At 37.8% G+C, this 27936-nt stretch overlaps 1 protein-coding gene across 2 annotated transcripts in view; it reads left to right on the forward strand.

The window, feature by feature from the left end:
• AMMECR1 (AMMECR nuclear protein 1) overlaps positions 1–27936 on the forward strand; it is a 96607-nt gene that overhangs the window by 39169 nt on the left and 29502 nt on the right. For both annotated transcript variants that reach the window (XM_086850619.1, XM_086850618.1), the window contains one exon: positions 16476–16586. In XM_086850619.1, coding sequence (XP_086706745.1) covers positions 16476–16586 — 111 coding nt within the window. The remainder of the gene's footprint in view (positions 1–16475; positions 16587–27936) is intronic.

Below are 27936 nucleotides of genomic sequence, written 5' to 3' on the forward strand. Positions count from 1 at the left end.
AGCATTGTAGTGTTGTCAAGATTAACTCAGTGTCTTTCAGAATTTTGTTTTTCTTTAGTCTTGTTAGTGTTGAATAGCTGACTACCTCATGTAGTGTATTTGTGTCCTATGAGCCACTTGAATGACATTATAGAACTGGAGTGCAGTTTCCGGATCTGACTTCACTTACATACCAAGACTACTGCAGGCATAATTAATGCTCTGACTGTAGTTTTCTGGTTTGGCTGAGTAATGTGAGTAAAATATGGCCTTTGGATGAGACTCCATGCCCAGGGCAAACAAAACATCCTCATACATGTGCCCCACATCCTCCCTTGAACTACTTGAATTGAGATCAGTATATGCTGGCTGTGCTGTTTCTGCTTGATAAGTCAGCAGCAGATACTCTGCTGCTTTTTATTAGGTTAGTTTTTTGCTGAGTTTTAAGAATTTTTTGCTGAGTCTTTTAGCATCCTAAATGCTAAAGAGCTGGCTTAAGGGATAAGGTCTCTTCCTGTGTGGTCTGGGGAAAAATGTGACTCTTGCAACCAGCCAGAATTAATTTTAGGCTGACAAGAACTGTAGCTCAAGTTGTTTTAACATGGATTTGTGTTCTGCTCTGAGTATGCTCTACTGGTTGAGACTGTAAGCCTGCTGCTGTACCCAGCAGTGCTAAAGATTACACTGAAGGGAAATTTTTTTTTTTTTTTTTTAAGGGACTCACCACAATTTCTTTTTCCAGCTTTTGACACATTGAACAGTTAGATTGGTGCCTGCAAGTATATCCAGCAGCTGTGGAAGAAAAAGCAATCACATAATACATTTCCACTGGTGATTCTGCTGGTAACAGCATTGCCGATTGTTTACCCTACATCTAATTCCCCAGTCAGCAGAACAAAGCTTACAGGCTAGAATATAAGGGGATTTTTTTTCCCCTTATTGAGTTCATCTGAGTACATCATGGTGCTTTTACGCATTGTTGCCAATGTTGCAATGTATGGCAAACCTTTGGATCTTGATTTTAAGATAGCGAAGAAGCCTGAAATATGTAGCAGATCCATGTGCAGGCTGTCACAGCAAGTCTTGAAATTTTGAGTGGCTAAAGATGACATTTACAAGTTGTTTCTGGTTTTTTTTCAAAATAATTCTGATGGATTGCTTCCACAAGACTATCTGGTGTTCAGCCCAGTATCTCAATGGATCCAACAGTTGGGTCCCCGAATTCAGAGTGATATATAAATTTGCATTAGCGTGGGGAGAATGTATTGTGGCCTTAGTAGAATTTTCTCTCAGAGAAGCTGTGTGTACTCTTTCCAGCAGACTGGTTGTCTGTGCTTAGTGATCTGATCGACTGCTGCTTTGCAGGGATGGAAATTGTGTTTGCTTTTCTGTAGTATCAGTCCCTTTAGAGTCTTAAGTGTGCTCTGGAGTTAACTGACAACCTGTTGCACTGAGTACCTTAGTGTCAGGTTTGGAACCTGTGAGGGCCTGTGCTGGCCCAGGTGAACTATGTCTGACTTGTCTGTTCAGCCAAATGCTTCCCCTGTACTTAATTCAAATTGACCTCCTCTCTCTGACCTATATACTATGAAGACAGGTGTGAATGTCTCCCCAGTTGCTTCACTGGTAAATACTGGGAATAGTGTTCCACTGAGCTTCTCTATGCTGGTGTTGTCAATCCTCCATCCCTTTCTCATTTTGGTCTGCAAGAGGTCCCACTGGTTTTTCTAGTTGGTTTCCTGGTTTTGAATTAGTTAAGTAACTGCAAGGTGTTACCCAAACACCTTGTTAAGTTCTCTTCCCTGTTTACTTTTGACGTACTACGTATATTCTTATCTCTTCTGTTCTCAATAAGCAAGTTTTCTGTTTTTAAAACCAGACTTCTCAAATTTACTTCCTAACTTCCCCATTTAATCATGCAGTATGTAGGCTTTTATTGCAGGGGCTGATATATTCCTTTGACTGCTTTTGTTTTGCTTCCAGCTGTGAGGAATTTTTACTTTATCTCCTAATACAGAATTTTGTCTGCTTTCTTTATGTAATTTTTTCCCCCTCTTTTTAGGGTTGTATGGTTTTGGGTTGGTTTGTTTGGGTTGTTTTTGAGGGGAAACATGTTTGAGAGGATTACAGATTACTTTTTTTTTTTCCCCACACTGTTCCCTTAACATTAATTATCTGTGTGCCAATAGTTTTTTGTCTCACTGTATTCAACTGTGGTGTTGAAATATAATTGCATTACAGGCACGGTTACCGAGCAGCTTTCCTATCCTTTAACTAGGTCTTGTGTACCACTTAAAACTAAGCCAAGAATTGGATCTTTTCATGTAGACCTAGCACTAGTTTTTGAGGTAGAAGTCATTATTTGGGGTGAAAAAAATCTGCATTCCATTCTAATGAGTCAGAGGGTTCACTTTTCATCAGGAGATTTCAGTTGCCCATTGTTATTATCTTTCTTAAAGATGAAACTCTGTAATCTTCCTGAACTGGTAGTGTAGTTGATCATGCATCTTTATTACTTGATTGTGTGACTTCTGCCCTAAGAAGTTCATTGGGCTTCTCGTCTCCTGTTTATGTCATTAAATGTTTGTATAACTTTCACAGATGCAGTGCCATTCCTCACCTGCCTGTTGTTTGTTGATTCCGTTGGAATTGCTGAGTAAGCTGGCAGGCTCTCAGCATTATGCTGTTTCGGTTTGTCTTCCTACCAGATCTTGGAGATCCTTATTACTTTGAGGATGTCAGGTGAGGCCAAGTATTTAGGCTTCCCATGTCTTACTTACAGATTTCTAGCAGTACTGTAGAAGTGTTTCTAAGTTCCAAAACTCTTACTAGCATGCCAGTCTGGCTGACTCTGGCATGACTAATGTGCATGCCTAACAAGTTCTTCCTGTTCCCATCATGCCTAAATCCTTGCTGTCTGTATCACTGACTTCCTTTCTCAGCCTCACATGTGGATCTGGCAGCACCTGAGAAAGTAGAATGGAAATCCTGAGTGTAATTCCTCTGTCCATCAACCTGAGTTTACTTTCCAGAGAATCCATCCTGTAATTGCATACACTGCTGTTACTAGTGTGGATTCAGTGGACCTTTAAAATACGTAATTTAAAATGAGAAGGAACAATGACTTTAAAAGAATAATTTTGAATGTTTGCCTGAATTGCAGTCTCTCCTGTCAACTGACACCTTGGCATATAAGTTTTGTTATATATTATTGCTATAAAAAATCCTGTGCAGTTTCAAGTTTTTTCTTAGGTTTCATTAAATATTTCTCAATCCTTTGTACCAAGTTCCACTTAAGCAGAAAACTCCTTGTTTTAATTTCTCACAGGCTAGGCAGATTCTAAGTTACTGGCATAAATTGTTTGTTCATCTGCTTATATTGTGCCCTTAGGTGCTCCTGTCTCAGCATGCATCCTGCATTTGGCAATTAACAGAAAGCATTTTAAAGGTCCAAATGGATGCCTTTATTACTATGCCTAGTGTCTTATATGTGTAAAGTGTCTGAAATTAATTAAGAAAGTTATTTTCCAGAACAAATTGCATACATTGCATTGCCTGCTTCTACTCACTTATCTGATATTTTGAATGAACAGTGTGTCTCACAGCTGAAATTGATTAAAACGTAAGTTATGATTTGGCTGTAGCAGGAGAATCACATTTACAGCTCTAAAATAATTTTGTGGGGCCTTTAAACTGTAGCTCCTGATTTTTCATTGATGTCTTGAGTAACTGCTTCAAGTAATATTTCATCATAACAACAACAGAATAAAAACAGTTTATGAAAATCCGGTAGTCACTGGCAGTTTGGGTAAAACTGGCAAGTCTGAAAACTGGCAAGAGTGAAAAATTCAGTATCTTCAGTGGCAATGAGAATAGACTGTTTTAAGGTAGTCTGTGTAGACTCTAAAGGTGGGAGTAGTTTGTTAAAGTGCTGTCTGAACTCTGCAAAACAATGTTTGCTGGCACCTTGTTTGTAGTAAATATGCAGCAACTATTTGTGAGCATGGAATTGTTTTCTCTCTTAAAAGAATGGAAATAATGCTGTGACACAAAGCTTCCAGACTTTTAATACTCGGAGAATGCTTTTCTTGATCAAATTTTAAAACTGATTTTATGCTTGCATCATTCTGCTAGTGATAGAAGGAGAAACATAATACCAATGCCTCAAAACTAATGTTTGCTGCATTCTTGCTAGTGACTTCTAAGGAAATAGAAGTGTAGGAGCTGGAGCTATTCTTACCCGATTTCTTTAGCACAGTCTTCTGGTCTTTTATGGGGTGAAAGTTTTGGGGATCTGACACAGCTTTCAAAAACATGTTGCATGTGATGTTCTTAAAACAGGTGGGTTTGGATACATTAATGGAATTTTAGAGAAGTAGTCTGCTGAATTCTTTCAAAGCATTAATTGTGAAAAACTTACTATTGCAAGGAAAGTACTTTCAATGGAAATACTTTGTCTCAATTCAAGTCACCTAGAGTCATCTAGAGTGATCACAAACTAAACCCAAGTGATGGTCCTGAAGTTGCTCCAACTATGACTTCCAAAGTGTCCAGTTATGTTATTAGGCTGACTATTTTGCCCCCTTTAAAATGCTTTTCTTTCACATGACTGTCTCTAATTCAGGACTACTTGGTCCCTCTGGAGAGGAGACTCCATAGTGTTGCTTTGGAAGGATAAGTAGTGCCAGTCCATGCTAACTTGATGACTTGTTAGTTTGTTAATGTTAATGTGTTTGAGCTCATTTTTAGATATGAGAGCTGCTTGTGGTTTGAAGTTGCTCAATTTCTTTGAAACTTGGGTGGGGAGGTGACTTTGGCTGGAACCTATCTATCTTGAAAAACTTCATATGTAGCCAGAGTTTCTTGTTAAGTATTTTCCTGGTATTTCTGTCAGGAGCTACCTACCAGAACATAAAAGAGTGTAGTATCTTCTGGGGAGTGTGAAAGGTGGCAGTACCAGCTTTGCTTTACAATTAGTTTTTGTTAGCAAATCAGTAGTTCCAATGTATAGTCTGAAGTTAGTTTGATTTGATTAAAAGAATTATAATGGATGACTACTAATAAAGGTATCAAGGAAACAAAAGTATATTTCTTCAGAACATTTAAAAATGTCCCATAGAAAGTAATAATCAAGTGACTACAGATTCTGAAGTAATAATGTTAATAATTTGTAATGACACTGAATTGATTTTTTAACTTCATAAAGTCTGATTTTTCTGCTCTGGTTCATAATTGTGCAATTGAGGAAAAGGAATTGCTTAAGTAGGTCAGAGCATAAATGTGAAGAGTTCTATAATGTGTATATATATAGTTAGATAATTTAATTAAATATTGCAAATTATGTTGCCTCAATAACCTAGAATGTGGTGACACTTGTTCTTGGGTGCTTTTGACATTGGAGCAGAATTTTATCTGGAGTTACAATCCTTATCCTGGATATAATAAGCATATGTACTGTTTTGAAAGATAAAGCATTACTTTGAGAAGTTCCAAAGTACCTTAAAATCTGCATTTCAAAATTCAAACCCTACTTTCTCATAACTTTTTTTCTGATTTTTTTGTGGAACATGCTGAATGCTCCAGAAGTTTTAATCAAAATGAAAGTTCCAGAATTTATGAAACAAATAGACATGTATGTAGTGAAGGCTGAGGACTTTCTCCGTGACTTGTAATGGGCATGTGGAATTTAATAACTTGAATATTACATTATTTCTTCCCCCCCTTTTTAAAAACTGGTTGCAAAGGGAAATTTAAGTATGAAAAAGATGGAGGGGGGACAGAAATGGAAGAGGAAGTGAAAGGAGTGGGGCTAGGGAAAAGAAGCCTAAAAACACATGGAGTACAGAAATGAGCATGATGAGCAGAAGATTGAATTTTGAAATGTAATGTGATGATGAGTGTGATGGAGGCAGGAGTACATGCTTTTTCTGTAGTACCTTGTTACGTCTCAAATTGTATGAGAGTGAGAATGTTCATTGGAGGAGTGTTATATGTTTATGGCTTTGTTACAAAACAGTGTACAGTTCAGCAATTCCTGATCTAGTGCTTAATAAGAGCCAGAATATCTAGGCAAAGCGCAGAGCCATCCTATCTTCTCTCCCACATGTGGCACTGCACTGCTCAGATAAACATGCTCACCTAGAAATAGTCAAGGGATGTCTCTCTTCAAGCAGCGTTGCTCCAGACCTGTGCTGAGGCACCTTTAATGAAAAAAATATGTATTGAACAATAAGGCACCTTTAATGAAAAGAATATGTATGGAACAATAAGGCTTTATTAAAAGCAAAGCTGATTAATTACTGTCTTTTAATTTTTTTGGTGTTGAAATAGAGATGGTTGGTTGGTTTTGAGGAGCAGGTTTCCATGTATTTACCCTGCTGGTCAGGACTTTGATAGGATTAGCAGAAGCTTACAAGATTGAAGGCTAAACCTGGCTAGTCAGAGGTAAATATGGAAGAGCATGGGACCATGGTGTACATGATCACAGAAAGCACTGTGACAATAAATACCCTGGTGAGGAGCCTTGGCATCACAAGTGCTGTGTCATAAAAAGGCTGTAACCCCTTGTCCCATTCTGGTAGTTCTATTCTACATTGTTAGTTTTTTAATTTAAAACTAAGAGATATATTGTATTCGACATTCAGAGGAAGGTGAAAAACTCTTTCCCCACAGTTCCTTCACTTCTGTAGTCTTTTGAGGAGCATGGAATTCTCTGTTTTATTCTTACTTTTTGATTCTTCCTATCTACTCTCTATTCATGTCCTCCCCTCCCTGTTTTGTGGGAGTGTCGGCTTCATGCCACTGTTCTTTATCACTGCAAAGAGTATTTTCAATTTGAAATGACTAATGGTTTCCCTTTTGCATGAATGATTCTGACAAGAAGTAGTAAACATAAAGGCTGTGCTAACATTACTGTTGCTAAGATCGGCAGTCAAGGAGCTGGAATAACCTTGTGATACTGCATTGGCTAATACTTGGGTCATACTTGGAAAACTTTCTTCACAGCTGTATGGGTTAGAAATATTTTTAAGGCTTGATTTATTTTTTTTTTATTTAAAAAACCCTTCTCAATTAAATAACATAGCCACATCTGTACATATTCTTTCTGGCCTAACTTCAGAAGATCTCTGGGTGCTTATTTTAACTTGATCTTAATTTCTTGGAGATACAAATGGCTTTAGTGACTACAGTACAGCCCTAGGCTTTGATTCTCTAATGATATTAAATTCTAGATTACTTCAGTTAATGATTTAACATCTATGCAGATGTATAAATCTCATATCTGCTGATTGAGGTATAAAACAGCTTGACGATCTTGGAGTTTGTGGTAGACAAGAGCTGTGGTTGGAACATTGTTGAAGTGTTGCAATTTGAAGCAGTCTGACCTGATGAACTGGTGTGTCCTCTTGGTTAGTGTACTCAGCTGTGTGACACATGAGTCCCTTGAACAAACACAGCGTATACCCAGTTGAAGTTACAATGTTGGGAACTCAGGGAAGATAAACATTCTATTTTAGAGGACAATTCAAGTGTTTTACCTTAAAACAGGTTATATAGGCCTAAAGATTCATCAGTAACTCTGAGCAATGAAGTGAGTAGTTAATTTGACTGTAAGGAAGATGCCATCCTGAGGAATTTCCAGGTGCGTTGTGACCTGTAGGACTACAGATTTGAGTACTCTGATTTAAGTGACTGTACTGCCCTGAGAAATATCGCTATAAAGATGTTGGGGGTTAGGTGTCCTTCCTTTTGTTCCTTCTCACCTATGGAATTTTTTCCCACCAGTGGTAGGGAAAAAATCTGACTGCTGGTACTTAGTGGGTGCTTCAGAAACAAAGAGTTTGGCTGGGCCCAGGGGGACAGGAAAAAAAGTGAGGGCGGGGACAGCCAGAGGCTGCCTGGTTGCTTCAGCTTCAGAGCAGGACACTCGCTGGGAGCTGTTGCAGTGGAGAGAAGGGAATTTACCATCACCCAGATGGAGCTGCTGCTTCTTCTTCTCCTTCTTCATTGGTGGGCCTCGCAGCTGTGCCTGTCCTGCCGGGACGTGTGGCAGTGCCACGCACAGCTGCATGATACATTGCTGACACATCTCAGCCACCAGCCCGGGATCTCTGCTCATTCCTGCCATTCCAGCCGGCTGTTCCTCAGAGTCCTGCAGGAGCACCGGGGCTGACTGCCCGAGAAGGCTGTTACGGGGTCCCTGGTTCTGTTTTGTTGCTAACGCTGTAGTTATTGTTGGTTGTTTGCCTCGTTATACATACTAGTAAAGAACTGTTATTCCTATCCCCAGATCTCTGCCTGAGAGCCTCTTGATTTCAAAATTATAATAGTTCAGAGGGAGGGGGTCTACAGTTTCATTCCAAGGGAGGCTCCTGCCCTCCGTAGCAGACACCTGTCTTCCAAAACCAAGACAAGAGAACATCATGCTTTTGATGGTTTTTACTTGAAAGTGCAGTAGAACTGTAGATATTCAAACTTTTTTTAGTAATGTTTAATAAGCTATACACAACCAATGAATGTGATTTCTGAGGCACTCTGGGTTTTGTTACATGTAAATATTTATTTTAGCAAAGTGAACAGCAAACTTAGGAACATATGCCATAGCAACCCAATTTGTTTCATGAACTTGAGGGATTGTCATGTGAGAGTTAAAGGGAGAAGGTGCAAAATAATTACTTTATTCATTTGTTTTGATGTTTTGTTGGTCATATCTGACTGAGCATTCAGTCTGAGCATACCTGAAATTTCTTCACATCTCCTTATAAATTGTTACTTGTACCTTCACTTTCCTGGAATGCTGCCTGTATTGCCTGAGCTCATGTAGTAGACTGCACAAGAATAGCAGCTCTGGTGCTGCAGCTGAAGGAGCAGACACATAGTCTGGCTGTATTTGTGAATTTGTCATTTTTTTAAATTAATTTTTAATGTGACCTTAATTAATAAGTTGTAGGTTCACTTTAGCAAATTACGTACTCGGCAGCAGTTCTTTTATTTTTAACTCTGATTATACTCTTGTTTAGATATTCTTAAAATAGTATCTGCTTTCTGACCTTCCTTGAGATTAGTTTCTTAGATAAGCAGAACTTGCTAACAAATTCATACCTAGCAGCTCAGGTTTGAGGCTGATCTCTCTAGGGCACGTGATCATTTTGGGAAGACTGTTGAATATACCAAGTGGTTTATATGCCTAAAGAAATCAAACTCTAAATGTTGATTTCTGAAATACAGTAGTTGGAAGAGTTGCTCATTTAGTGCTGAGGATGACTGAAAGAATATGCTGTACCCTCAGAAGTAACTAATAACCTTTTCAGTAATTGTATAGTATTTTAATTCAAAAACTGCAGTTCTTTTTTCTGACTTCTGAAGCCAGTAGGTTGTGATTGTCTTTGGATCACCATGCATTGGCAGTAATGCATCTTTTTCATTGACTAAATATGTTGAAGGAGTAGTGCAATACAGACTGTTTTTAAGAAGCTCAGCATGTTTCCCACATGGAAGAAGAATGTTGTCATGGAATAAATTTCCTTCTGTTTGGGGAAGTCTATGCTTGCCATGCCCTAGTCTTTGGATTTTACTGGATGATGTTCTAGAAATTTAAGGTTTCTTGTATGTATGTGGTTGGACACAGGCAGGGGAATGGGTTTTAGACTACACAGTAGCTAATTCTTTTTGATTGTGCAAAACTAGTCAAGCAAATTGTGCTGTTAACAGCTCGTGTCAAAATATGTGTTAAGTGGCACTGTAGTGAAAAAACCCCAACTTTTTGTTTGTAACTAGCCCAAAAGACTATATTGACTTCAAGAACAGGAAAAATATAATATATGGGCTTCTCTAAATTTTCACTTCAGAATGTTTTCTGGACTTGAAATGAAGAAACTGGTTTCTATTTTGGATTTAGAAAAGAGTTGAAGAGCACCTTGAACCCCAAGGAAGCTACTCAGTCTTCTGTTCCTTGAAGCAATAAATAATGTTTTCTGATCCTTAAAATATGGTTAATATTACGTATCTCTCTACTCAATTCTGCAATACTGCTACATAGAAGGAAACATACAGAAGTATATGAATCACGGTTTTTCAGATTTTTTTTTTACTATGGGATTTGTAATCAGTTTTACACACAGTTTCATTTGTGAATTGTCCCTTTGTTCTCTTACCTTGCATCATACAAAATCAGAAAAAGAGTCTGTAGTGGACATCAGGCCATTTGTTCTTTCTCTTGTTAAAGGATGGAATCAAATATATTTACAGCATTACTGACAGTGGCCTGTTCTTGGAGGCCTTTGAAGATACACTGGTGATGACAGCTGTACATCCTTCAACACAGTTAACATTCATGTTTCTTACCATCTCCATCCATTACCATTCTTACCTTTAGGACTTTCTTTAGCTGAACATCTTACAGTGTGGCTTTCTTAGCATCTTCTGTTGGCAGATGTTCCCATAAGTCTCTGAGTTTAGTAGCTCAGAAGCAACTTCCTTGTCTTTCACTTCCTTCTCAAAAATAATTTTATGAGGAGAGTGGGGGTTTTCCCTTTACACTAGTTTATATTCATATGTTGCAAATTGATTGTCTCTGTTGTGCCTCTTGCTGTTTTTCTGTCTTCTCCAATTTTCCAAGTAGTTGTATTGCTGTGATTGTCAGTCATTGTGCACTTGTGCCTTTTTCCTTTGAGGAAGGAGCTTTGGGCTCCTGTGAGAAGTTACTGACTTCTTCCTTTTGTTGCTTTTCTCAGCTTCTGGAAAACTGTATGTATTAATTGTCTACGTTTACCAAATTCTGTCTTTATAAATGTGGATGGAAAGCTATTGCTGTTCTTATATTCCTTTGGAGATTCATGAACTCCTGTCTTGACTTTCTTGTGTCTTATCAGACTTTTTCTGGAATATATCTGGTGAGATAAAATGTCCTTGCCCCACATTGTGTACTTGTATGATGATGGCTGAGAAAGACACCAGATGTTTTCGTGGTTGTTGACCAGCTCTGTGGTTTTATCCACTACGTTTCCCCTTTCATCACAAACCAGGTACGTCCAGCATACCTGCCCTCCTCCTCAGGTGACTCAAATGTCTGTGCAGGTCCCCTTGATGAAGCTATTGCGGGGGGGTGTACTTCCTCCTTCACTCCTTAGCTGTATTCTTTTATATTGAGTAATGAGAGTTAGCTCATGGAATTGTGACAGCTGGAAATGCCTCAGCCTGGAGAGTGCTGGAGTTGAGTGTCTTAGTTATAGGAGGGAGGCTGATCTCTGTGCTTCTGGACAGGGCTGGCACTGCACCTGTGAGGTGTTGTAGCAGACAGTTCCAGTGACAAACTTGAAATCCAAAGACAGAAAAAGCTTTATGTGAAAGAATATAAATCTTAAAATTTCTGGAACTGGGGAGCAGAACTTGTTCACTTGCATGAAACAGAAAGGAAAATGCTGGCAGTGCCACTTTGCTTGTTTTGGGTGCTTCCTGGGCATGTGAAAGTTTGGAGATCCTCAGAGCTGAAGTGGAAGCACTCTGGTCTTATAAAAGGATGAGTATGCAGCTTTTCAAAGTGTCAGATCCTACAGCTCTGGGTGTCAAGTAACATGAGGGCTGTAGAGGCTTTCTTACCTTCTCTGGTTATAAAAGTTAGTGTTTAGATAACTATAATTAATATGTGTATCTAAATATCATTTTACCTTCCAGTTCATCAAGTTTAATCCTTTTCATTTCAAAGTCCTCCAAGTTTTTTATTACTTGGAAGTCTTCAAATGAAACAAACATTTCTTGTTCATCTTTTATAAAGGAAAGAAATATTCTTCATCTTTCTGTCCCCTGTTCTTCTCACCTTGCCCCAGTTTCTTTTTCTCCATATTCATAACAAGGAAGAGGAACTTTCCATACTGGTACTGGTACTAGGACAAGACCAGTTTATTCATGGTTCTTGCTTTCCCTCCCACACCCTAACTTGAAGGATCCCTTCACTTTTTTGGTAAATAAGAGGCAGCTTGTATCCAATACTGCTTTATATTGAAAGAAGATATTTTCAACCATGCATTCTGCGTGTCAGTGTAAGTTATTGGCACAATGACTTAAAAGTGATAGCTTTCAGACTCCTGCTTTCAGTCTAAATATCTTCAGTAATGTGTAGCAACAGGTGAGTAATTGATTTAGGCACTTTTTGCTGTGAAACATTGCCAATGCCCTAAGCACAGCTTTTAAGCATGATGTATCAGACAATATTCTGATACTTATTTTCGCTATTTAGATAGATTTATACATTGTGACCTGCATGGGGATTGTTCCTGTTCTCCTGGAGTTGTAACAGATTAATGCTCAGGTAAAGTATAGGGCTGTCCTAGTTTTTTCATTAATGACAAGGGTATAATAGCTAGAGTGTGACATGGGCAGGCAGCACTGATCAGGTGACCCAAGCACCTTGAAGTTCAGCCACACATTTTCTGGCTTGCCTTTAAGGTTGGTGTTCAGGGTATTGGATGTATTTTAGAATCTGACAAGGAGACAGACTGTGTATGTATGCCCCTTTTGATGACTGCAGTTGTATATAAGGAGGTAATATCATATCACTGTGTTGTAGTGGTCTCTTTAATTCAGTTTTGCAACTGAAAGGAAAAAACAATATACATGATCAGCTGGTTTTCATGGAGTAGTGCCTGGCAACCTCTATAGCAAGTATCTGAAACAGTTCCTGCTATTTAGATTAGAGGTGGGCAAGACTTCTTGATAAATAGTAAGTTATACAGTGTCTGGATGGTGAGTTTATAGTCTTCAGGTTGCTTGTGAATTTGCTGTGGCACCAGTAAATGGTTTTGGATAGAAATGCTTTTTCAGTACCTGGCTCTCAAGCAAACAAAAATCTAAATATGGACCCTTATGAAAGAAGAATGATTTCTTACAGGGGCTTCAAAGGGTCTGGATTTGGTCTCTTCTTCTGTCCCTTTGTGATTTGAAACATCTTCCACCATATTTTAGCTACTAATAATTGGTGGTGCTCTGCAAAAATCCTGTTAACACTGTCAGCAGCATATGTTAGATGTTCCTGGCAGCACAAAGAGAAGCTGAACAATCAGATTTCTGAGTCTGGTAGCTGAAGATAGCTCACTCCCAAACTTGGAGCTTGTTCTTTTATGCTTCATCCTAAACTGAGTAAGAGAACTTCTTGAAGCTGATTATTAGAGCATCTCCCAGGGAAGAGCCGAGTCTGGTTTTGTGAATGTTTTTTTTTTTAGAACTAACGAACAACAACATTTGCAGCTTTCTGACTACATCAAGAGGGAACCAGACAGAAAGGTGAGAGCACTCCACCCAGTATGCTCCTTGATTCTTATGGGATATGTGGCTTCAAACTCCCTTAGGCAAAAAGAAGATTGATCTCCAGGATGCCATGCATGTCCTTGCTGTATGTCATTGGTTAACAGTCCGAGCATCTGCCATCTTTCCTGCTTCTTACTAAATATTTTTAGGTCTAACAATGTGTTGCTCAAAAAAGCCCTTGTTCATATTGTAAGAAAAAAGGTTACAGATGAAAAAGAACTATTTTTTTTTCAAGTTGAAAATGAACTGATTTACTTAGCTGCTTTTGACATCAGTATCTGTGGAGTTTGGGACTTTAGCTTTAAATTTGCAGTGATGTCAGATAGCAAGTTTATTTGTGGGTTATTTGCTTTAGAACACAAGAAAAGAATTGCAGGCTTGAGGAAGACAGGCTATCAGCTGAAGCCAAGGATGCCAGTAAAAAGCAAAATAACATCACTAATAAGAAAAATACTCTTTTCTCTCCATAGCTTGTCTAGCTTCTGTGAGCAGGTTTTCTATGGTCTTTGTTTAGTGTAAGACTAGAAATGCTCTCTGAAGACTTCCTATTAGGCTGTAAGAGTTAATACTAAAGTAGTAGTCAGTGTTCCAAGTTCAGAGATTGAAACATCAATGCAGGTGCAAGACCCTCGTTTGTAATTCTGACTGCAGTTCCAAACATAGATGTTCAGGAAGGCAAATTTACATTGGAAAAAAGTATAGAGAAGAGGTGTGGTGGTCAGAATGCACAAGTCCCCTTTGAGAGGAAACTGAATGAGCATATCCCACTTAACTCAAAGTGAAGTCTGAAGAGGCATGTGTACTATTTCTATAAATACTTTGGGGAATAATAACAAGGAAGGGAAACAACTATTTAAACTGAAGGACAATGTTGCCCCAAGAGTACCTAGGTACCTACAAGCTGGCTGGGAAAACATTTTGGCAGGAAATTGGAATGTTTCCAGAGGTTCATAACTTCAGCAAGGTTTTGAGGCAACTTTCAGATTTTTCATTTTGGGGATTTTGTCTCCATTATTTCTACTTCTAACAGTAGGACATGGATAATTTGTGAACAGAATTATAGAATTATTCCTTACAATAGCAGGAGCCCTGAAGGTCTCTTTCAGCCTTATTTCTTGAGTTTTAAGAGTTAGAATCCTCTTGGGTCACTGTCTGTTCTGAACCTGAGGTGCGTATTACACTTTGAAGACATCTGTGATGGTAATTGAGTAATTCTGTTCAGTAGGCTTGGATTTTCTGTGTAGACATCCTCATGCCCTTAGTGGTTTCTGGGGAGCAATACAGAAGTTGAAAGGCTGGGAAAACATCTGTAGTCAGACTTTGTGTTGTATGCTAATAATGGCTACCAGTGGTGGTTCCCTTACCCAGCTCAGTCTGAGCAGTATGCTCATACTCCTACTACCAGTAGTACAAAAATATATGTATATACCTTCTACATTGTGTCTTGGTACTCACTGACAAGAACCTTCAAATTACATGCAAATGTTTCAGTACTATTTGGCATTCTGTGAAGTTCTCTGGTCTTCTCTTGTCCTTTTAAAATAGCAGTAATAATGCATCTTAGAAGGAATTCAGTTTTGTCAGGAAAGTAAATATGTATATTTTCCCTGAATTACCGCCCTCCACTAAGTGTATTACAGCTAATAGATCTCATAATCCAAAGATAAAAGTCAAGAGAATAATTCTAAAGTCCGTTTTGAGTCTTATTCAAGCTTATTTCTGTTCAAGGGAAAAGGCTGATTTTAGTGCCATTGTGATCTAATAATTTTGTTGGTACCATTAAGGGTACCCGTCTTGAAAATGTTGTGAAATGCCACTTATTGATCTGAATGTAAAATAGTGCAATAGCCCACATTTTATTTAATGTTTGTTAATGAGCCCTTTTGGCTTTATGCTTTTCAGTTTTAAAAAAGGGAGGAGAGCTGGCAATAAGAAATGGAAGGAAATCTGAAAGAAAACTCTGACTTCAGCTTCCTCTTTTATTCATCATCATTGAAAGAAGGGAACTTGTCCAGCCTCAAACAAGTAAGGAGGAAGTTGCTGTACCAGCAGGTGACAGCAGGTTTTAGCAACTTAGGAGAGGACTGGATGCTGCTGTTAGTGCTGCAGGCTAAAGCATATCCTTTTCTTCCATCACAGGACAAGTATCTTGTGCTGCACAAGACAAAGTGAATGGTGTGGAAGGAGAAAAGGGATATGGGCTATCACTTGAGAGTCCCAAAGTGCACCCGTCCCAATGTATGTGCCCCGAGTACAGTTACACCCATCTCTGCTACACTGTGCAGTTGTGAAGTGACTGATCTGCTCATAGAATACAATGCACTTTGATTTGTCACCTTTCTAGAAAGAGTAAATTTTACGTGCTTTTTCTTCTCAAAGCATCCCTTTTTATCTCAGCATTAGAAATCTTTGTTAGGGTTGATATCCAGGATCCATGTGCACTCCCTTGAGAAATTCAAGTTAGTGTAGTTTTCTCTTGCTTGTGTATAGATTAATGCAGTTCTCTAGAACTGCAAGGATAGGTTTGGTCCCCTAGAGCTGTATGGTTCTCCTCTTTCTGATGAATTTATTGTTTGTACAATTTAGTACTGGTTTATTATTATTATGTCTTTGTAACCGTCATGGTCATGTGTTCAACTTAGAGATTTTGCTGTACTTCTGATCATTTTTGGTATTTTTAAATGCTAACTTGGGATTAATGGAGAAAATATCCTTTCTTCTGGTAGTTTTTTAAGTTTAGAGGGCATTCCTAAATTTTGTTGTCTTCCAAAGATACCTGTTTCCAGCCAGCAGTATTAAAGACCAAAGTATTAGTGTTCAGGAGGATGGATAGCTAGTGTGACAGGGTATTTTTCCTTTCTATAAAGGGTTCTTTATAGACAGATCTCTAGGGTTTTTCCCATTCACAGGAGAAGGTTAATGGGTACAGTGAGCATATTAGATCTGTTACCAAGCAGTTTCATTCAGTAACTAAACTATTTCAGTAATCTTATTTTCTATTATATCACATGAACAATGTTTCTAGAACAGTCAAAATAATTGAAAAGAACATTTCTCACTGCTATGGCCTGTTCAGATACTGTTATTTTAGAGATTTGCCCCCTGTTGCCTGAAATGAAAGGACACTGTTGCAGATATTTCACACCATTAAAATTGCTCCTGTGATCATATCTCTCTTTTTCTCCCTAACACAGCCCACTGTTTGTAACATGGAAGATTGGTCGAGATAAACGATTGCGTGGATGCATAGGTACTTTTTCCGCCATGAACCTGCATTCAGGACTCAGGGAGTACACACTTACTAGGTAAGAATTTGTTTTCTATAGCCCTGACTTACATATTTAACTAGTCTGTTGAGGAGATTATGGGTGTGCTTTGGTTTGTTTTGGGTTTTTTGGCTGTGTCACTGTAAGGGTCAATGAAAACCTGTCTCCTTTTGATGATAAGAGTAGTGCCTGGATATTTGACTACTGCTGTCACAAGGTTATGCTTGCAGTTAAAAACTGTAAGTTGAGCCTATTCTCATTTTATTATCTGTAAACTACTTTCCAGTAGTTTATTGTAACTGATTATTACAATATTTTTCCAGTGTTCAGACAAATTTTAACCTTACTAGTTAATGTCAGGCCAGAAAACCAGACGGATTTGGGAATTATCCTGTTCACAGTTCTAAAACAGCAGGTATTCTCACCTCTTCTCCATCAGGTGCTTCCAATCAGCTGCAGTTAATTTAATGCTACAAATTTCCATTACATGTTACTCTTCAGATACATCCCAGCCCCTGAGTGGGAAGCTTCTGGATGAGGGAGGTAAGTGATGATGATAATCCTTCAATCCCTGGCAGCATAATCTTCATGTTTTGATCTACACATAAATTCATTCATTTTAATATTGTTCCATTTCCTTTGAATAGAGTGAAAACTAGTAAGTTCATCACTAGAGCTAATAGCAAGCTTTCTACTTGTTTTTCTAAGAGTTTTCTTAAGTTTATTCTCTAAAGAATTAGTGGAATTTTCTTCCTCTCAGTTACAATAGACTTTATTGTGCTCTAAAATAGAAGCTGCCTTCTGGCATGTATAAACCTCTAAAATTGTCATCACTTAAAATAATTAGTGCTTCCAGATCACTTTAGATTTGAGGCTTTTGTCCATTACAGGATCTTCCTCTGCTATTAAAATGCCTTGTCCATTCTGGCATTAAATAATATTAGAATGGGAGATGTTCTTTCTTGTGTCTCCCTGGTTAGTTGCAACCTGAAGCTCATTTCATATTTCTCTGCTGAGCTTGAAGAAGATAACTGTTCATCTCCTGGTGCCCTTACAAATTTCTGAAAGACCTAGTTATCTTTATCATGTTCAATTTTTTTATTATGCACTCTGGAATCTTTCTGCTTGAGTCCTTTAAAACCTCAGCATTCAAAATGGTCAGTGAGAAGAACCTTTTAATAAAATTCAAAGCAATTTCTTTGTTGACAGTTAAAAGGCTTAAAATGTTAATGGTTAGTGAGCCAGACTGAATGAAAAAACTTTCCCCCTGTACTGGAGAGTGTTTCATTTAGGTATATGCTTTATATATGCCTGATCAAGAACAATGAATTTGTACAGAAAATTTCCCCCTGAGGCTATGAATAAGGTGGTAGCTCAAGAAAATAGTTTTTGTTCTTCATAGATTTTTCCATTCTCACAAAACAGATAGGGCTGCACTCTTAAATACTTTTAAAACTAGTTATAAGATCCCTGTCACTGCGTTCTAACTCTGAAAGCTGAAGTCAAAATACATGAAAAGTGATGAAAATTAAAGGGAACTGAAATAATTTCAGTGCAATATTTACAGGATGGCCACATGCTGTGTAAGTTTATACTAGACTTTTTAGAGGATAGATCAGTAATTTTCAAGATGAGGAAAATGGAACTATATACCAACCTATTTTTTAAAAAAATCTTCATAAGCACTTAACTTGCTTTACAATAAGATATCACATTTAGTGCATATTGGATTTTGTAACCTTTTATGGTAAATCTTTTTTATACTTACGGTACCTAAAATGCTAAAATGTTTCCAGATTGCTTTATTTTTTTTTTTTTTTTAAATAACAAGCTTCAAATATGATCACTGAAATGTAGAGTTCATAGCGGAATGTACAAAAAAGGTGTTCCCTTCTATCAGTCATTATATAAAAAAATGAAAGAGAGGGTTACTTGTTTCCTTCTTGTGGTCAGTCTTTTCAACTATGGAGCTTCCTGAAGAGAGCATTTGAGGAATAAAAGAAGCACCATTGGAATGTCCATGGGCTTTGAGAGTTTGGAGCTTGACAGGCTTCCCTAGGAAGAGTTAGAAACTGGGACATTATAGCTTGCTCCAGCAGTATATGGGTAATAGGCAGCTACAGAAAATGTGATTCCCTTTCCTGAAAGGGAAAAACTTGTTTAGGCAGAAATTAATCAGCAAAGTAGGTAGAATGAGAATAGGCTCTACTGCAGAAGGTGGAACTTGACCAGAACTTTGAGGATGCAGTCAGATGACTGCTGACTTTATTTTCCTTTGACACAGGGAGGCACTTTTCTTCAGTTATTTTGAAGATAGAGCATGGATAAACTGAACCAGGTTGTTTGTCTAATTCATTCTTAATTTTTTCAGCACCTTCTGTGGAATTGTGACCCAGCTCTCAGTCAGTTAAATGGTACAAAGGAATAGCTGTTTTTAAATGCCCTGGTGCTTAGCAATCAAAATATCCACAATTCCCTTGACACATAATTTCATTGCAAATATGCTGAATAGTCCTTAGGATCACAGTAAATAAATTTCAGTATTTCTGGTGGTGATCTCTGGCTGTGTATCATATCCAGTGTGTAGCATATACATCTCTGTCTGCATACAGTGGTGTAGTTCCTTTGAAGCAGCATAATGATAGTTCATCTAGAAATCTGGAGTGAACAGTTTCTCCCTTGGGACATCCTCACCCTACACTTTTTTGGATCTGTAACCGAAAATGGTGATCTGTGACCATTTTGAGCTCTACAGGTTGTCGTGCTGATACTGCTAGTATGTTCTAAACAGGAAGTTTATGTGGAATGATTCATCATTAATTGGATGCATCTGCCTAAGTTCTGAGGAGGGATGAGAATACCCAGATTCAAAAAAGCTATTACTGCATTCCTTATAAAATCTGCATGTTAAATTCAATTCAGTTATATCAGTGAAACATAGGGGAAAATGTGTACTAATAAAATCTTCTGCAGAACTTTATGGAGAGAGGGAGATTCACACTTGATTTCTATTTCATTTTACTAGGAGATAAACCATGTCCAAATATTCTACAGTGTTGAATACTGCATTTTAGAATGAAGAAATTTTACCATGGGCAAAATAGTCCTTTAGACTGAATGTGTTTAATTGGCTATCCCACCTGAATGCATAAAAATAAACCAATTCAGATTATAAAAATACCTTATGTTTTACAACTCCTTCAAGAAATTACTCTGAACTTGGAAGCAGGTTACCACAGAATTTCATAACACATTCATAAATTACTTTTTTATGTTTTCTCTGCAGCAGTAAGACTTAGGTTTTGGTACTGAAGTTTTAAGCTCCTACTTTTATACACTTGAGATACTGAGCAAAATGGTTTCAGTTATTTGTTTTAGTTTTTAATCTATTTCATAGAATTTGAAGTAATATTTTTTTGCCTATTGGATGCAGAAGTGTAGGTGCATAAATTTTTAACTCTGTGTTGGTTTAGCCTGTCAAGGCTAGAATATGTATTTGGGGAGGGAGATAGACAACAGGCAGGTATAGGGAGATGTTACATGGCAGAGTCTGCTGTCCCAGAAGAAAGTAGTAAAGAACAATTGGAGGACTCCAAGGCTTAAGTGTATTAACCTAATGGCTGAAAACTGGATTTAACCTACCTTCCTTTAACTAGCATAGACCTGTCTCTACTGACTATATGATGCAATCAGTCTTTGTTGTGTATTCTACTTCACTCCACTGAGGGAAATAGGACCGGACACTCAGTCGATGTGGTTGATCAAGAAAAGAAAACTAAGAGAAGCTTGGGATGAGAAGCACAAGATGGAAGAAAATGAAACCTGTGACCCAACTTTCTCATAACTCAATTTGAGTGTACATACCATATGAGGATTTGGCTACTGCTGGCATCAATTACTGCTCTGTCCTTGTCAGCAATCTCAAGAGTCTTAGTCCTTGTTGTTGTAATATTCCCTGCTCTCTCTGTCAAAAACAGTAACAGGAGGAATCCCATTCCAAAGATTTATCATCCAATGGTAAGAGCAGTATGGCAAGCTAGTTTAAGGGGTAAAATTGAAAAATATTTAATGACTGATCACATTAAGATTGATGCTGGCCTTATTTGCTAAAGACTAGTGACAAGTATTTGTACAGACAGGACAACTTCCTTCAAGTGTTCATTTGAGTTTTACTACTCTAACCCTGTAATCAGTGGCACACGTCAGTGCTAACTTCCTAAAACCTTTACCACCAAGCAGTGTTGCTATGTGTGTAGGCAGTCATTACCACTGATATAGAGAAAAGCATACTCATTCATCTGACTGCAATTTTTTGAACTGCAGAGTTGGGGGAATTACAAGTTTTTGACAGTTATTGTGACCTTCACTATTGACAGCAGTTATAGGTTGAATTAATTTGTGCAAATAACATTTAATGTAATATTTCAGAGCATATTGTTGCTTCTGTGTTGCCCACTGATAATACTTTTCAGCCTGTCTTGCTTTTGGCTTTGATTTATGTAGACCACTGCTGAAAGTTGGCTTTTTTAAATTTTCAATACACTCTCTGGTGGCTATCGGTGAAAAACACCTGATAATTATGAGATGAAGCTTACATTATCATACCTGAAATTAAACTGCAGAGAGCAGTGTAGGTTCATGACAGCCTAAACTCACCAGGGTTATGCTGTTCTTCTATGTTTAACATTTTTTTTAAAATCAGGAAGGTTCCTTTCCATTTGTATGTGTCTGTGAAAAGCAGGTGCCTGCTGGTCACCTCTGAGTTCTCAGAGGTGCCTTATTGAGGTAGAGGGTGCAGATCTCCAAGTGAGAAGAGGTGCTTAGGCCCATATGTGGTAACATGGTTCTGTGTCCAGTTGAGTGGACAGACAACCACTGTGCACCACAGAGCGTGTGACAAACCAGAGACAATAACCCTCTGGAATGTGTAACTCTTACCTCCCACTTAACAGCAAGTTGTAGTCACGAAGGGTGAAATTTTTAGGGGGAGGTTCAACCTATAAAATCCACTAAGTTCAAAGAATAAAAATGCCCTACATGCTGTCAAAGCTTGTTGAACCAATAAGACTGCAGGCAGCTGGGACTCCTCAGATATTCATCTTTCACATTGAATCACAGAATTGTTTACAGTGGAAAACATCTTTAAGGTCATCAAATTCATATTTCTAAATTTTATCCAGGCCAATAAAAGCTAGTTGCTTTGTCTGTGCTTGTAGATAGTGACTTTACAAATAATAAACACTTTAATTTGGGTAAATCCTTAGATCTGTTCTAGTGAAAGATATGTTTATTAGTAAAATGGTTTGTGGTATAAACCGACAATAACAGAAAGTCCAAATGAAGTATATAGATCTGAATTTATTGAGTCAGGCTTAGTTACTTTGTTTGAATCAGTTCAGTAAATAGGTCTGTAATGATTTTATGCACACAGTGCCAGGTTGTTACTTCAGGGAGCTGCTACTTAACAGAACTGTATGCTGCCTTCTCTCAAAGGGCAAAGCTAAATACCATACTGGCTCTTTAAGTGAAAAAAAACCACCAAATTTTTGTTTTAATGATGGGTTAAATGCTTCTCCTTATTTTGTTAGGAAAGAAAATCTTGTTGTTTAGAAGAGAGGAGCATGTCCTAGGGAATATATGTTTTTTGCATATTGTATGTGTTGAGAATGTAATAATTCTGCCTTAATTTTTTTCTTCATTTAAAAACAAACAATTAAAACAAAACAAAATCCCCTTGTTTTGTAATTGCTACTCTATTATTCCTGAGAAAAACCTTGCTAGACCCTTGGACCTAATGGTAGATGAGACTCTGTTTCCTTAGCAACACTACTTGAAAGAAAGCAAAGGAAAATGGCACAAATGGAAGGCCAGTCCTTAGCTTATTATCCTTATGAAAGGAGGAGAGCATAATGATGCTCTCCCAAAGCATCAATAGATCCAGGGTTATCAGATATTGATAACCATTTTACTGTTTTGCTGGGAAAACTGAATTATGGAATATGAATGCTTTGGCACAGGAGAATGCATTACAATGTTTTGTAGAGTAAACTTACTCTGGGAGTTGACTGTTTATGAAAGGTACCTGAAAATCAAGGAAAAATAAATTTTAAAGTTAAAAATTAATACAAAATTGCTATATTTGTATAAAATGGCTCCATTAAGTTTAGAGGAGGTTTTACTGAGACTTAAACTTACTGTCATGAATTTAAGGTCTCAGCAGTAGAATTTGGTGTAACTAAGGAAATGGCCAGGTTTGAAATACTTATTTCATTATCTTATTTAAAAGACATGCATGAAAAATTGGGAGTTTCAAAAATGAACTTCTTATAAAATGCATGCTGAGAAAAAAGAGATGCTCAATCAAGATAATTTTCATTAGTTGATGTAACTCGTGCTATTTTGAATAAATCAGATTCTGCTGAAATTTGATTGAACTGTGTCCAGCAGTTACTCAGACTTTCCAGATGGGTGTCAGGGAGGAGCCATGTTATTTGTGACTCCAGTCTTTCCCATGATGATCTTGTATTTCATGTTCTTTCCACACAGTCTCCTATTATGTGAACAGAATGATGCATGCCCTGTAAGTTCAAGGAGAGTTCTAGCTGAATTTAAACACTAGTTTGTCACTAGTCAGATATTTATTTGTCTTTGAATATTACTTGACAAAAGTGTTTGGGGAGGGACAGTGGAGACAGTGGGGAACTGGCCACCCTGGCTTTCCTAGCAAAGTTCCATATTGCCAAAACTTACTTACTTTTCCTTTACTAGTACAGGTAGTTGTTGGTACTTCCATGGGTTTTAGTCAACTTTTTAATCTCTTTATATTATAGTCTTAAGGGAAATATCATCAAAACATTGCCTAAAAATCTTTCAGAATGGCATTTGCTTTCTTCTGAGACTCTTGGTGACTTACTGATTTCTGAAGTTCTACGAAGATGTGCTGAGCTGTGGGCCAGTGCTGCAGAATGCAAGATAGGACTGTGCTCACAGCAGATAGAGGCATAGGTGAAGTGTGTCTCAGAGCACTTACATTGTAAATAAAGAATTTGTCTATTTGGAAACAGGACAATGGAAAAAGTTGGCATAGAAGTTCCCTGCTTCCAGGTGAGTTTTTCTCTCTGGCTGTTCTCAGCTTAGCAGGAGGTATTAATTTTTAGTATAGAGCAAGGGATGTTTTCCACAACTTTTTTGTGAGGGCAGTAGAACATCCCACTGGCCAGTGCTTATATGTACTAAACAGGAGACATCCTAAGTGAGACACTGGGAATTGAGGTGCAGCTGTACCTTGTCCAGTAGAAGTACGCTTTGGCTCAAGGAACTGATTTTTACTGAAATCTGATGTTTTAATACCAGTTGGAGTACCAGTACCAGTTTAATACCAGGTGGAGATTAGGCAAGGTCACAGGAAAAATAATTGTCTCATGCTTATAAACTGTTAAAATCTTAAATTCTCCAGTTTGTGTGGGAGGCACTGTGGGAAAGGAGTCTCAATTAAAGTTTTCAGTCTGTCAGCACCTCCTCCATTTAGTTGTTTTCTGATGCTTCCTTTTAAGGCTATAAATAAGAAATAGCACGAACTGGGTGTGGGGAACTGGGCTCCAAAAGCCCTTGTTATCCCTGCTCACTATAACTCTCCGTCCTTCTGAGGGAGTCCTAAAGTCTTAGGGGCCCAATCACTGCACTATTTCAACTCAGATCTTGTGTATATTTGTGAGCAAGTGACATCAGAGTAGGGAGGGAGAAACAACACCCAGGAAAGTCTTGAAAGACTTCTTGAACTTCATAGTTTACAAATGACTGTAGTTTTGCTCCCATTCATCTCCAGTTCATTGTAGGGGGGCATATATACTTACCTGAAAATAACCAGGTTTTTATTTTCTAACATTAATTTAGAAATACTATGTTATGGACAGAAGCACTCCAGGTTTGTCTCTTTCCTTTGAATTGCAGATGCACTTTTCAGATTCTGCCATTTTCAATTGTACTCCTTAGAAAAAAATGTATGGAGTGCTGTATATGCTCTAAATGAGTGTATATTTGGGATAGCCTTTATTTTAGAAACAAACTGAATGTACTTTATGTTTTTTAGCTCTGTAAATAACTGTGTTGATGCAGTTCACAAAGCATCTTACTGCTGCAAAAGTATGCAAATAAGCCATTACTTAGGAATATTTGTTATATAACCAAAAAATATTTCTAAGCTCAAAGATTATTACTTTTATTTGAGTTTTCAAGACTTTTAATTAAAAATTTTCTAACTACAGTTGTAATTTAAATGTGAAGAATAGCTTTTGACCATGGTGGAGAAGAGGGTGGTTTTTTTTTTGGCTATCAGTACAAATTTCTGTAGGACTGGTAACACTCAGTTCTTCAAGCAAGGATATTCTCTGTACAGGGTGACATGTGCCTACATCTTAAGTATAATATGTAGGCTACAAAGTGTCAGCTCACATGCGTAAATTTAGGTTCGCTGTTCCAGTGCAGTGGTATAATCTTTGTTTCTTAGTGCAGCTTACTTGCATTAAAGGGTCAGTTGTCAGGCAAGCAGTCTCTCAGTTTGGAGAAGTACAATATATAAATAACTCCCACAAGGACTTGGGGAACTGGTGTAGATGTTAGGAAGTGCTCTTCTGAGCCTGGGCACAGCTCCTGGAAACCCCATCTGTCCAGAAGCTGCAATCCCAGCTTCAGTGAAAGAGCCCTTTATGACAATTATTAACAGTTGTGGTTTAAGTCTGTATATGAAATCAGGTATTGCAAACTTTTACCAGCAAGGAAAGGTGACTTTTTATTGTCACTGTATTTTTCAGTTCTTAGAATTCCCTTAGTTTTGATTTTATAGGGGGGAAAAGAAGAAAAGCTCCTGGATTTTTTTGAACAGTACAACTTTCTGGTACTTCTAGTTCAAGTAATTTTATGACTTCTATAATACCACAAACTGAAATAGGTGTCAAGCTTCTTGAAACATGCAATTTATTTGCTACTTTAAATACCAGCCTAATTATGAGTAATATTCTTAGTGCTTTATTGATAAATAAAAGCCGGATTAGAAATGCATTCACACTGATACATTCAAACAGTATCTCTTACTTCGGGAGACTCTTCATTTCTTTCATTTAATGTTGCTAAAATGGGTGATGTAGAATAAAAATATATTTAGTATGTAATAAAATATTAAGAAATTACTTTCTTCAAATATTGGCTTATATCCCATTTAACTGAAGCATCCATGTAAAGCAAAAATAAAATATGACTGTACAAATGTTGAAAGAGGTTTCTGCATGGAAGGAAGAAAGTTCTATGTGCATATTATGTGCATTTAACAGCTTCAGTTCTTACTGGAGTTAAAAGAGTTGCGTGTGTTATCTGTAGGCCAGTTACTTCCAGGTATTGTTGTTAAAGCCTCACATGTAATGTGTTCATTTGGCCATGAAGAAAAAATGCTTTTTATATAAGTGAACACAAAGAAGAGAAAGGAGAAATGTAATTTTAAAGTATTTGACAGGTCATTGTAACCTTGGTTTGACAGCAGGGCATCACTACTTTTCAGCAGAAATATTTTACATACTCTGTCAAGAAACTGATGCTGGTTTTGTTTCTGTTCCAGAAGCTTCTGCACAATTTGCAAGCTGGTTAGCTGGCCCTTTCTCATCTGTGCTGAGGATGCATTCTGCAGTTTGCTCACTTAGCTACAGAGAGGCTTTTTTTCCTTTGACCTAGGCTGCTAATCCCTCATTGCAAAGAGCAGCAGCTTTGATTTGTGTGTGGAGGTCTCCATGCTGCATGCAGCCTCATTTGTCAGAGCTACCCCTCTTTGTGTGCTCAGCTTTTTCAATTACTGAAAGGGTGACTTTCAGGTTTGTTGCTCAGAAAACCCTCTTCAGTTTTGTGGAAGTCTACAATGCATGTTCTTCCCCCCGCCAAAAAAAAATGTGAATTTCCAAGAGCTGTTACATATGATTTCACAAGACAGTGTATGACTAAAGCATTCCTGACATTCAGGAGGTGAAACGTTTCATGAATCACTTTTTAGAAGGGTAATGAAATCTATTTCCATTTAAATATTAACCACTTTAGCTAGATGTGTTGAATTGTATCTCTAATGGTATGATTATGACTAAACCAGTTTTTTCTGTGTTCACACTGTATCCTCATTTAACACTGAATAGTTGGGCTTCAGTTGGTCTGGGTACAAGTCCCTCAGTTAAACATATGTAGCAATGCAAGATGTTTCTGGTAGTTAAAAGCTGAATAGACACATGGACAGAACAGTCCTTTCCTGGTTTAGACTTCACTGCAGTGAATGGCAAAACTCTACTACCTTCAAAGGCAGAAGAGTTTGGCCTGTAGTTTCTCTAAGATGATGTGATTTAAAATGTCTTACTCATAAGCAGACATTTTAAATGTATGTTATGCTGTTGATTTAAATGCATTCCTTGAATACCGTGTCACAGTTTCTGAGGCTATGGACAGATGTAGCCTAACCTGACCTTTTGTCTTTTCTTCATTTCAGAACTTCCTTTTCATTCCACTTCAGCTGTTTTAATTTGCTACTCAAATCGTGGTTTAGAGTGAAAAACTAATACCGAGTAACAGCTGGCAGACACTGAACTGCATGTACTGTTTAGCTGAGCTTGCAAATGTTCTGTTGCTTGGGCATCTTGAGCTTAGATAAGAGTGGTTTGTGAGTGCCCCATCCAGGCACTTCTGTAAGCTGAGTAGGTTGTAGGTGGTATAGAACATGCCACACCAAGTAGACAGAATTTGACAGGAATCTGGAAGGAATAAAAGGATGACCCCCTCTCATGAGCGAGAGAGAAGTGGCAGAGTTGCTGAATGGAGAGTAAGAAGATAGCTTACAGACAGCTTGTGTATGGAAGGTAAAGGGAAGGAAATGCAGGAAGCAAAGCTTCCAGATGTATAGAATGTATTTACGTATCTAAAACAGACTCTCTTTTTCAGTTGGGGATTTGTAGAGGTAATGAAGAATCATAGCTTGATCTTTTAATGAGATTCATATATGAAATAAAAACCTGCACACATGCAAAATGAACAGAAAAATCATTAAGTCTTTCTTGTTCCCTTAAGTAGGAATTACATTATGTTGATGCAGCAGTTCTGGTGATTGCATTCTAGAACAGTTTCATGATAGTGGGAACAAGTGCCTAGAAACCAAGTCTCATGAAGTAAGGAGGGACCATTTCTTTCACTGAGGTCTTATTACATGTCATGTGTCACATCACATCTTATTACATGTGATGTACCACAGGGGATTCATCTTGTGCCTATCTTTTACTGTATTTATAAAAACGCTGAGAATTAGTAAGATGATATGAGCTCATTTACCATCCTCTATGCTGACAGCACTCAGATCTGCATCTCTGCAGAT

This window comes from Cyanistes caeruleus, chromosome 14, assembly GCF_971803275.1.
Source record: "Cyanistes caeruleus chromosome 14, bCyaCae1.hap1.1, whole genome shotgun sequence".
Classification (NCBI taxonomy): Eukaryota; Metazoa; Chordata; class Aves; order Passeriformes; family Paridae; genus Cyanistes; species Cyanistes caeruleus.